The sequence below is a fragment of the Schistocerca serialis genome, chromosome 2 (assembly GCF_023864345.2).
Source record: "Schistocerca serialis cubense isolate TAMUIC-IGC-003099 chromosome 2, iqSchSeri2.2, whole genome shotgun sequence".
Taxonomy (NCBI): Eukaryota; Metazoa; Arthropoda; class Insecta; order Orthoptera; family Acrididae; genus Schistocerca; species Schistocerca serialis.
In genome coordinates, this window is record NC_064639.1 from 563,316,919 (window position 1) to 563,328,962 (window position 12,044).

At 37.3% G+C, this 12,044-nt stretch overlaps 1 protein-coding gene across 1 annotated transcript in view; it reads right to left on the bottom strand.

The window, feature by feature from the left end:
- Positions 1 to 622: 622 nt before the first annotated feature.
- Positions 623 to 12,044, bottom strand: part of LOC126457563 (nuclear fragile X mental retardation-interacting protein 1) — a 146,178-nt gene continuing 134,756 nt past the window's right edge. The window contains exon 7 of the mRNA XM_050093977.1: positions 623 to 1,621. Within this exon, the coding sequence (XP_049949934.1) occupies positions 1,376 to 1,621 (246 nt within the window). The 3' untranslated portion in view covers positions 623 to 1,375. The remainder of the gene's footprint in view (positions 1,622 to 12,044) is intronic.

Genomic DNA, 12,044 nt, shown 5'->3' on the forward strand with positions numbered 1-12,044 from the left:
TCTAAATGAATGAAGACAGAAACTTTGAGACTTTAACTTACATATGACTAAAATGACAGTACTTTCAAAAGAACCATCCAATTTTACAAGAGTACATCTTTCACGTGCACAACTGTGTCTGAATTCCAACTCATGCATAGATAAACTTTCGATTTCAATGGGCGAGTTAAAATCTACTCCAAGTTTCTATCTTCATTCATACAGAAGATGTAGTCTTCTGAAATATGATGAATCATTTTGAAACACCCTGCTTATGAAATATGATGCATATGCTTCAACCATCTCAGATTTTGGATTTTTATATAAATAGTTAGGTCATCAAAATATCATAAATGAATTATCCACAACTAATATTTTATTTTTCTTGTGGTAGAAGTGTCAGTAGATATATTATAGCCAAAAGAATCTTCTTTGATGAAACAAGGCAATCTGATGACATTTGATTAAATAAGAATGTGTGAGGGATTCTATTGTCATACGGAGAAAGTGCCAATAAAAACTTATTCCTATACTTAATAGGAAACATCCATTCTTTAAGTATATTTCACAACCAAAATGGAGGGTGGGGAATAGGAAAAGGGACAGGTCTAACACATAAGAGATTAAGTGATCAAACTGCCAATTTGATATATCATAGTTATGTTCATTGATCTTTTTTAAAAATCAACCAACAATTATTCCTTTATGACCACTAACAAAGCCATTCCAAAATCATAATGGTTATTTAGCTGGATGATTTTTCAGTGCAGTGTGTTTGATTATACAGCTAGTTTAAATAATCTTTTGATCTACTACATTTTGAACAGAAGTAAAACTAAAAATGAGAATATTATTCTATCTAGGAACAAAATCTGACAATCACATTTGAACTCAACAGAATGTTCTATTAAAAATGAAAATGAAAATAACAACATCTGTCATTTTAGCAAACTTTGTGCAAGATACAGCCTTAAATTTTCACTTTGGCATCACAAGGATTCATAACAAGGAATTACACGTCAATAAAGCGTTATACAATGAAGATCAACAGGTACGTAGCACAAATAACAAAGTTCACATGATGGAAAGTATAAAATCTGTATTGACAATATAGCACTCATGTAGATAATTTACTCATTCACATCAACATTCAGTTTCTACTGCTACTTCACTTTGCAAATATGTATATAAATATATCACAATAACACACAGTGACTTAGCACATTGTTACAGGAAAACAATGATAGATATCTGCAAGTTTTCAAGCAAACAATTTTCAGCTGTTACTAGCACAAAAAATAACACTGAATCACCATGTAAAAATCAATAACAGGCAAAATAACACAAAACTAACAAAACTTCTATTTTTATAGTGCATTTAGTGTAACAAATTACTTCAATCATCTTTATCTTCATCACATTTAATGCCTTCACTGCATGGAACACCAAAAAAGTTTTTTTCCACCACATAATGATTACATTGCCTTACAGTTTCTAATTTGCCAAGTATTCTGTCATAAATCATCTGTTTTTCTTCATCCTGTGTGTACTCAGCTGGTACATCAAAGAAATTTTCATTCACCACATACCTGACGCACTGCAAGATAACATTCCTTTCATGGCGAATTTCACTGTTAAGGAGCTGAAAAATGAGACATTATATTTTATTAGAAAACTATGACAATAAGGTGTAGTGTTTTTACTTGCTTTTAGTAAATGATGTAACTAGGGGACTACGACTCCTCGACATCACCAATTTAGACCAAAGTTAAGGTGGATTCAAAAATGAATGAGACAAAAGTGGAAGCTCCAGATGGGCAACTGCTTTGAAAAAAATAGCATTTTTGGTGTAGGTTGGAAAGGCATGAGCCATTAATGTTAGTGTTGTTTCCATGCAGCAGTTGGTGGAGAGGAAACAATACAGAACGGTAATCTAGGGTCAGGGGTCAAGTCCTATGAAAAGGAAACCCAAAGAAAACTTTTTAATTCCAAATAAATTTCCAAGAAGTGACTATAAGATGCACATGAGAACTTTGCACATAAAATATGTTAATTTTGTTATTCTACAGTTGATGATTTACACATGGCACAATGATATTCACCGTAAAAACATAGGACGCACTTTTGTACACATTATGAATGGCACACTTTTATCCCACAGTTTGGCAGTAAACCACGTACAAGACAAACTTTTGCCAAATGTTGGCGATCATAGCTAGTGATGTACAATGTAATGTATTTTGATGCAGTCTCCTCCAAGGTCAAAATGAAACTAATGAAATAAGATGTCCTGAACCTTTTAATTGCAGTCCTTTCTTTAAATCCTATTTGCAGATTACTTATGGGCGGTGTAAGAGCAATCCCTTTTTGGAAATCTATTTGCAATCCCAAATTTTCCTTTGCCTCTATTTTTCATGCTTGTTATGAAAGTATTAATAAATACAATATATTGAGCATTATTTCAATTTAATTCTATTGTAAGTAACATAAAAATTGAAGATAAAAAATAATTTCCACTCGGGGACTCGACCCCATGCCCTCCAGATTACTGATCTGTAATCTTTCCACTGCACCAACCACTGCCTAGAAACTGCAATTAACATAACTGGCTCCTCCCTTGATTGAACCATGCCAAAAATGCTATATTTTTCAGAATGCTTGGAGATCTGGGGCACACACTTCTGTCACTTTCATTTGGACAAAATTAATGATGATGGGTAGGTGAAGTTCCCTTGTAAGTTAAAAAAAGTTTGCAAATATAATACAACAATCTATCAATATAGAAAAAAGAAATCACTAAGAATACTCTACTAGTGTGATGACTGAGCCATTCTTCAAGCAACATGATAAGATTTGGATGTAGCAAAATGTTGATCATGATGTGTAGTGTTTGTGAAGTAACTCAGGAGACCAGAGAGTTCACACAGCAGTGTGCCTAATGCCGTATGCCTCTGTTTACATGTATCATCTGAGCTGTTCCTTGCACCAATTATTATCAAAGCACTCAGTATATCTTGTGAAGGTTTTGTGTAACATTAAAGGTTTTCAAAGTTTAAAATCAGCATTTGATCGGAAAATGTTTTCTAATGCAATATCTGTAGATCAGCTACAGGTACTGCCAAAACAGCTACTCACTTGCAAATTAAATAGAAGAAGCTGCAATGTTGGAAAAACAGTTGCTTCTGTTACACATCAGTGGATTTAACCATTTAAGTTGAACAACTGTTACAAGTTCAGGGATTGTCAATAATGAGAATCACCTTTCTTTGTTAGATGTCAACAAAGAAATCATAATAAGCACAAAAAGGAAATGTGTTATTTTGAACTGCTGGGTATGATAACAGTAAACTTCTCAACAAAATGTTCAAATGTGTGTGAATTCTTAAGGGACCAAACTGCTTAGGTCATCGGTCCTTAGACTTACACACTACTTAAACTAACTTATGCTAAGAACACACACACCATGCCCGAGGGAGGACTCAAACCTCCGGCGGGAGGGACTTCTCAACAAATTCAAGGATACTCATACATAAAACTCTTCTCATACATTACACTAACAAAATTAGGAGGCGATGAAACTAAAAACGTTTGAAAGGAACATTTTAAGAACAATTAGAGGAATTCAGAGAAGAATAAAGAAAGGCAACAAAAACAAAAGTCTTATGATTCATATGAAGAGACAGACATCACATCCTCAATTAAAGCCAGGAGTCTCCATTGGATCAGGTATGTACTTTAAGTTCCAGCATAAAGTGAAAAAAATCCACCAAGTGTGTACAGAGCACTTTTGAGAAAAAAATCCTCTTGGCAGACCTTTTTACAACATCAGAGAAGATATGAAAGTCATACACATGAGGAACTGGGAAATTAAATGCCAAGATAGAACACCTAGCACAGCACTGTGAAATCTGCAATGAACCTTGTTTCTATTATGTTATTATCATTAGTTTGTGATTTGAAATATTCCTGGTGTAAGAAGATTTTGAATCTTTCTAGGGTATTCAGCTAGGTAATGTAATCAAGAAGGTGTGATACTTCAACAAATTGATTTCTTGCCTTCTTCAGGCACTACCCCCAACCCCCACCCACCCATCCATCCATCCTTGAGGTGGATGGGCAGGATGGTTGACACCTCTCAAGCTCTTGCGGCCTTTCTTCTTATATTTATTTTGTTTTGACACTGTTTATTTGTGGTTTGGGTGGGATGATTTGAGTGGGCTCATTTTCATAATATTGTCTTGGACTTTATTGTCTCCCCCCCACCCCCCCACCCCCACCCCCACCTCCTCTGCCTGGCCATCTGCGGGGATGGGCCTGGTGCAATGGTGGAGAAAGCAGTGATGATACATTCTCATCCTCCACAGCTACCATGACAGAAGTAGATTTCCACACAGACTGCTACTGTGTTTTGACCATACTCAAGCTTGGGGTGCATGCCTCACTTAAATGCTCTGCCACAATGGACTTTGTCAGTTGTTCGTTTTGTGTACAGAATTTGTGGTCAGTGCATCTCTCCTATACCATCCAGGTAGTCTGGCCTGCCTACACACATTTTTCCACACTGGCAAATTATGAGATAGATTCCCAGTTTACAGAGACCTGGTCATCTGTGACCGACCTCAACAAGGCTTTCATCATGGCTGATGGGTGGAACCTGCACTGTGTTATGTTTCTGCCGTAATTTTCTGACTTTTACAGATGTCTTCCCACAGCCTGCCAAAGATGAAGAGAAACCTATTGTGGCAGCAATTATCCTGTATGTTGGGAACATACAGGATAATTGCTGTCACAATAGGTTTCTCATCTTTGGCAGGCTGCAGCCTAGGCTTCTTCGGTCTTATGGAACATTTTATCTGGTGGTTGCCATAACTGTTCATAAGCAACACAGCCTTCAGTTGCAGCAATTTGGCTGCTAGACTGTCTTGGTCTGAGATTTCATATGCTATGTGCACTAGTGTCCTCCTCATTGTGAAGTGTCGTAATAGCTGGAGCCATGCAAGTACAAATCCAGATGCACCAATTTAAGGTAAATGCAGTGTCCAAGTGTGCCATATGGCCTTGACATGCACATCAAGAAATGATTATTTTCTTCCATCTCCATCATTAAATGATGTTTTGGTGCAGAAAATTCAGGTGTTGTAGGAAGTCTGAAGTGATGTCATATGCATGGGCAGATTATAAGTGTATCATCTACATGTAAATAAAGCACAAGGGCATGCAGACTACTGACTCCAGGGTTTCTTCAACAAATGCCTCCATAAACATATTGGCCACAACGGGCCGTCCATTGCTGCCTCATCTGTTTGTTCATGGTAATTGCAGTTGAATAGAAATTAGGCTGATGCAAGCAGAAGCTCAAGCAGTTTTGTCATCAGTGGCCCAAACTTTTCTCCTAGGAGGTTTAGGATATCTCTTAAAAGGTATCATTGTGAAGAGAGAGACCACATTGAAGCTCACCACAAGGTCATCTTAGCCCAGTAAGAAGTTAAGATCCTGCTGGATGAAATGCATCAAATTTTGTATGTGGTACTGGTATTTGCCCACAAAGGGGCTTAGCATCACTGTCGGGTGTTTGGTAATATGACAATCAATCGACAGGAAAGCCTGAAGATGGCTTGCCAAAATATCAAACCCTCTGAATGGTGTCACCCTGCTGAGTACCAGAGAAATATGCAGAATTATTAATTAGACTCACTTATTAAAGAAACATCAAAATGGGAACTCAAAATAAGTTAAAACAAGCCTGTAGATGGAAATCACTTAATGGTCAATACCCAAATCACCTGGGCAACTTCAATATTGACACAGATATGATGCACCTATGGCTTAGAATACTAAGACTGAGGGTGAAATCACAAGCTCTAATAGTAACCGCCCTAGATCAAAGCCTCAAGGATAAAGAACTTCAAAAAAAGTTATAACAAAACTGCTCAAGATGATGGTAGTCAACTTAATGGGGTACTCTCCAACGAAAAAACCACATACTATTAGGCTGTCCTATATTTATGAAACATGAATATCTCGAGATACAGAATGAAGTGTGCACATACCTTCACTGGCAAATATAAGGAGCTCTAGCAACATCAGATATTTTCAAGAAAATGGTACAAGCACACAGCAAAAGCAGTCACAACAGCTGGATGTAGCACTATTCTGTATGACCAATACACACACTTCGACTTAATAGTTGCAGCTAACTAGCCTGACATTGTTGTATGTCAGCCACATCCAAGAGCATGCCTCCTAATTGATTTATCAGCATTGTATGAAGAGAATATTAATGATGAAGTGGTGCAGAAGGAACTGAGCATCAGGGACAGTCATATGTAGAGTGAAGGAACTAATGTCATCACCACTGTCACGGGTGCCATGGGATCTATACCACAAAACCTGAAGATGCTCTGTCTAGAATCTTAGGATACGTAAACACAGTGAAATACAAGATATAGTGCTGTTTGGAATCACCCATATCTTGCACAAAGTATTGTAAAACTGTTTAAGTCACCAGTTGTACTCCTACGGTAGATGGATATAACCTGAAATAGACCTGACTGTACCCAGTAATGTAATCTATAATGTGAAAAATAAAGATAAAGATGGTGGTGGTGGTGGTGGTGGTGGTGGTGGTGGTATTAACAGTCCCCATTGTTCTTGTAAGCCACCTCAGTTTCCACAATAGCCAGAAATAGTTTGCAGCATCCTAGGTCGACAATTTGTGAAGGAATTTTGTGGGAATGATGTCTTTGCAGTCATAGAAAAAAGTTTCAATGTTTCTCCCTGGGGAAAGATGTGTTTTGAAGTTCACAGCACATGGCATGGCATGGCATGCCTCCACAATATGATATTCATTACTTTTATCTTAGGAATGAAGTGATGGCTTAGTATTCTCTAACCAGTAACTTGAAAAAATGAGCCTCTCATTGAAATTCTTTCTGTAGAGTCTGAAAAATGAGGTCAGTTCAACAACTCCATATCAATTTTCTCATGTTGGCTATAAGTGAATGCGCCAGTACATACTAATGTGAACAAATGAAGCTCTTCTCTATATTTGTATAGGGTATCCAGAAATGTAATCTGTAATGTGAAAAATAAAGATATAAGAATATAACTAAATGGAAAGAAAAAGAGAAAGAGAACACAGAAAATGAGCAACAAACAGTACACAAAAAATAAAAAAGGTACTTCTAGTTACCTAGCAGCAAAAATTGGCAGAAAACGAAGTGATTTGATAAAAGAAAGGGCAAACAGATGGAAATGAGTGATGAGAATTAACTTCGATACATCTGCTTAACCCAATCACAAACAGAACAAGAGGTACATGAAAAACAAAATGTTAGCAAAAGAAACAATCTGAAAATACAGGAAGTTACAAGTCTCAGAAAAATTAGCAAGAGCAAAAACATGGAAGGACACCAGACGAAATTGGAAGGAAATACCAGTTGAAACAGCAAATAGTGAAGAGAAAGCGTCCAAGGACAGGAAAGGCAGGAAAATCCAGACAAAGAGATGGAAATGAAAAATAAAGTAAAATTATGACACTGATGAACAGAAAAAAGTTAATGCATAGATACATCATCAAAGGTCACATTATTTCACGATGTATATTTTACCTTCTGCCATTCACTTCAATGTGGTGTGCAGAAGTTTTTTTTAAATTGTTTCACTCTGCTAAAACAAGAGCATCTTCAGTTGCTTGTTGTGCTAATGGAAACATGGTGAAGTTTCAACGTTCTGTTCTGTATCATCGTCAACACAAAGCAGCGTATGTTAATGACTTTGGTGAACAGAGCTTAAAACCTTCAGTGTGATGATATCATGACAATAAGCATTTGAACATGCTCTCTTTTCTAGAGTCGAACTAATAATAGAGCAAATAATATACTTGTGGGAATCTATATGCACAAAAATTCCTAATGGTTGCTGCGCAGTTTGTGAACAGGAGTAGAATGAAGAATAAAAAAAAAAATGGTTCATACATATTCATGCTGAATACAATGAAACACCTGTTTTACTTTTTCGTGCAGTCCAGACTTAAAAAATGCAAAATGGAGGAAAATGTACATTGGAAAAATGTTAAAGCCACCCAAAACACAAGCAAAACCACACGTAATTGGCATATATGACTAAAAATCACAATCCTGTCCAATACTTTGTATAAAATCTGTCTAAGAGAAGGAAATGAAATATACAATACAGTGTTTACAGTTCTTAAAAAGTCGGGTACAAGGTAATTGGGCTGTTTTTCAACATGCTACGACCAGAAATTATATGTTCAAAGCATGCATTTTTGAGAGATCATCCTTTGCGTTGACTCAGAAAAAAACAGAAATAAATGGACATGTTGAATTAAACCAAAAACATCACAGCAGTTACGTGGTTAAACCATAAGCATAAATGCAAACATCTGTTTAATGACAATTTTTGTCACCACTGCTGTTTTTGTTTAATGTTTTTCTTATGAGCCGCACTTCGAAAGCTCACTACCATTAAAGCATTATTTTAGGCTTGATGAGAAACAGACACACAAAAAAAAAAAAAAAAATGGGTTTACTTCCCTAATTGACATTACAACTTATAAAAAGTCAGCTCAGTTAATTTCTGTGCACTGTGTAAAACGTAAATTTGAAAGAAAGCTCAGGTGCTACAGTTTCGTTTCATGCCCTCTATCACTACTGCCACTCTTTATGATCTATAGTTTGTGGTGTGTATGGTACAAAGTATATATGTGAGCAATGTATGTAGTTCTTGTAACTGTATCATGTCAGATTTGAACACAAAAGTCTTTAAAATGTGCTATCACAGAACCCTTCTTCTATTCCCACGTGACATCTCTGTCATAAAACATCATCAGCATGATAAGTGTATTTTCAGCACTTCACAAAATGGTTTCACCCTTACCTGCACTCCTGTAGTTCAAGGGCCACTTGCCCTCTCCAGACATCCAGTAGGTGAGCTCATTTCATGTGTGTGTGTGTGTGTGTGTGTGTGTGTGTGACTTCCTCAATTATGACTGAGCATATTCTTCAAGATTCAGTGTTTGAACTTAAAAGGTTGATGACTGATAGTGATGCTGGATACACTAAATCAAAAACACATGCAAAAAGATGAGACTTAGTTGTGAGGGTACAAGAAACAGTGGTGGGGTGTGCCCCTTTGTCACGTACTGGTTCGGTCCAGAACACTTTGCGCTGACTGTCTTGGTTTTCTATTACCACTGCAGCCTAGCAGTAGTTGTATCACAACTGAGCAGTGGAGCTAAATATTGCAAGCTGTGTTGGCAACACCAATTGTGGAATTGTGGATTACATTAGCACTTTCTCTCTCATGTCTCCCCTCTACACAACAGCCTAAAATATTCCCTTAACTCCACCACCACCTGAGATGTGAACCATTTGTCTTTTGTGCCACTTATAACTCTCCCCCCCTCTCGGACCATGAACCTTGCCGTTGGTGGGGGGGAGGCTTGCATGTGTCAGCGATACAGATAGCCATACCATAGGTGCAACCAGAACAGAGAGGTGTCTGTAGACAGGCTAGACAAACAACTGTTTCCTGAAGAGGAGCAGCAGCCTTTTCAGTAGTTGCAAGGGCAACAGTCTGGATGATTGACTGATCTGGCCATGTAACTTCAACCAAAACAGCTGAAAGATAGGGGACACTACAGCAGTAATTTTTCCCAAGGGCATGCCGCTCTACTGTACGGTTTAATGATGATGGCATCCTCTTGGGTAAAATATTCCCGAATTAAAATAGTCCCCATTCGGATCTCCGGGAGGGGACTACTCACTAGGATGTTGTTACCAGGAGTAACAAAACTGGCGCTCTATGGATCAGAGCATGGAATGTCAGATTCCTTAATCGGGCAGGTGGGTTAGAAAATTTAAAAAGGGATTTGAATAGGTTACAGTTAGATAAAGTGGAAGTTAGTGAAGTTTGGTGTCAGGAGGAACAGGACTTCTGGTCAGGTGAATACAGGGTTATAAATACAAAATCAAATAGGGGTAACGCAGGAATAGGCTTAACCCCTCACCGCATACTGGGTCAGATATGGCACATACCATTTTCCTAATTGTGGAGCTCATATTTGAAAATCTATTTTGTAAACGCACATTGGAACAGTTATGGTACACTGTTAAGAATATCTGTGCAAACAATGAATGCCATCTGTCGAGAAAGTAAGGAGCTATTAGTAAGAATCTTTGCTTTGCGCTGCGAGCTGTTTATATCAAGTTTGGTCATATGAAAAGTTGTATTTGACGCAGTAAACATTTGAGTTCGGAGTTTGTATAATTTCTAGGGGTGAAAGGACATATGTGGATAATTGTAAAGATATAAGTTCATATATTTGTCAATTAAAATACAAATAATATTGAAACTCGGTACATGACACATATGGCACAGCATGCATTATTGGTGGCATAGAGTAAACATTCATCATAACATAACTTCTGTAGTAAACTATATCTTTTCTTATCAGCTATTCAATTTCAAAACCTGGTGCTTTGGAACTAGGCGTTAGCAACAATGCTGTTGTGTGTCTTGCGCTAACAGTCCCACAACGTGTGAACCACAAGCTTTTTTTTTTGTTACTCGGTTCACTAGTATACCTTTGGAAGTGTATTTGCATAAGGAACGAATACAGTCACTAGGAACAGTCCGTGCCAATCATGTACCAGGTTGCATTTTTCCTGAAGAGGCAGAAATGAAGAAGAATGGCGGAGGTAGCATGAAGGAAAAGGTAGCAACAGTAGATGGTGTACTATTGTCAGTAGTATCCTGCTTTGACAACAGAGTAGTCAACACTTTGTACACATATGTTGGATGCAAGCCAGAAAGCGAAAATAAGAGGCTTTTCAGAAAGGAAAAGATGTGCAAAATGATACCTTGTCCACGCTCGGTGATGATCTACTACATGGGTGGTGTCGATCTGTTAGATTCTATGCTTGGATATTACATAATTGAAATCAGATCAAAAAATTGCATCTGAAGATATTCTTTCATGTAATTGATCAAGCTTGTGTTAACAGCTGGCTACTATGGAGAAGGAGAAATACATACTACATGCCCCTAGTGGATTTCAAGGTAGCAGTTGCAGATGCCTTCTGTAAAAAGGGCAAAACATTATCCAAGAAACAAAGTAGGCCAAGCAACGAAGTCCAAAAACAGCAGGAGAGTAAGAAGAAGAAAGGTCCTGTGGCAGATCTTCCACAGCGTCAGGTACGACAGGAAGGCGTAGATCATATGCCAGTGTGGCTCGAAAACCGTGGTCAATGCAAATACCCAGATAGCAGTGAAATCCTGCATAGCATGTCCGAGGTGCAGTGAATCATTATGTTTGAATAAGGAGAGAAACAGTTTCATGAAATTTCATAATGAATAGACTAAATGATAAATAATTTTGTTTGATTTCTGATAAACATGTAAATCAATGAACAGAAATTGTAATCATTTAAAAAAATAAACTTAGTTCTGCTAATGTATGGGTATTTTCGAAGTGTTTTCTCATCCAGCCTGAAACTAGTATCACAAAATGTTAGCAGTAACTGCATGCTGTCCCATATATGGCATAAACCCTTAAATCAAAACTAACAGACCACACATAAGAGATATATTTTTTTAAGTATTTTTCCATAAAAAAAGTCATGCAGTAAGGGGTTAGTAATGAGTAAAAAAAATAGAAGTGCAGATAAGTGACTACAAACAGCATAGTGAATGCATTATTGTAGCCAAGATATACACGAAGCCCACACGCACCACACTAGTACAAGTCCATATTCCAATTAGTTTCACAGATGAGATAAAAGACATTATTCAGATAATTAAGGGTTCCGAAAATGTAATAGTCATGGGGGACTGGAATTCGATAGTTGGAAAAGGAAGAGAAGGAAAAGCAGCAGGTGCATATGGATTGCAGGAAATGAATGAAAGAGGAAGCTGCCTGATAGAATTTTGTACAGAGAATAATTTAATCATACCTAACACTTTGTTTAAGAATCATGAGAGTAGGTTGTATATGTGGAAGAGACCTGCAGACACTGGAAGGTTTCAGATTGATTATATAATGG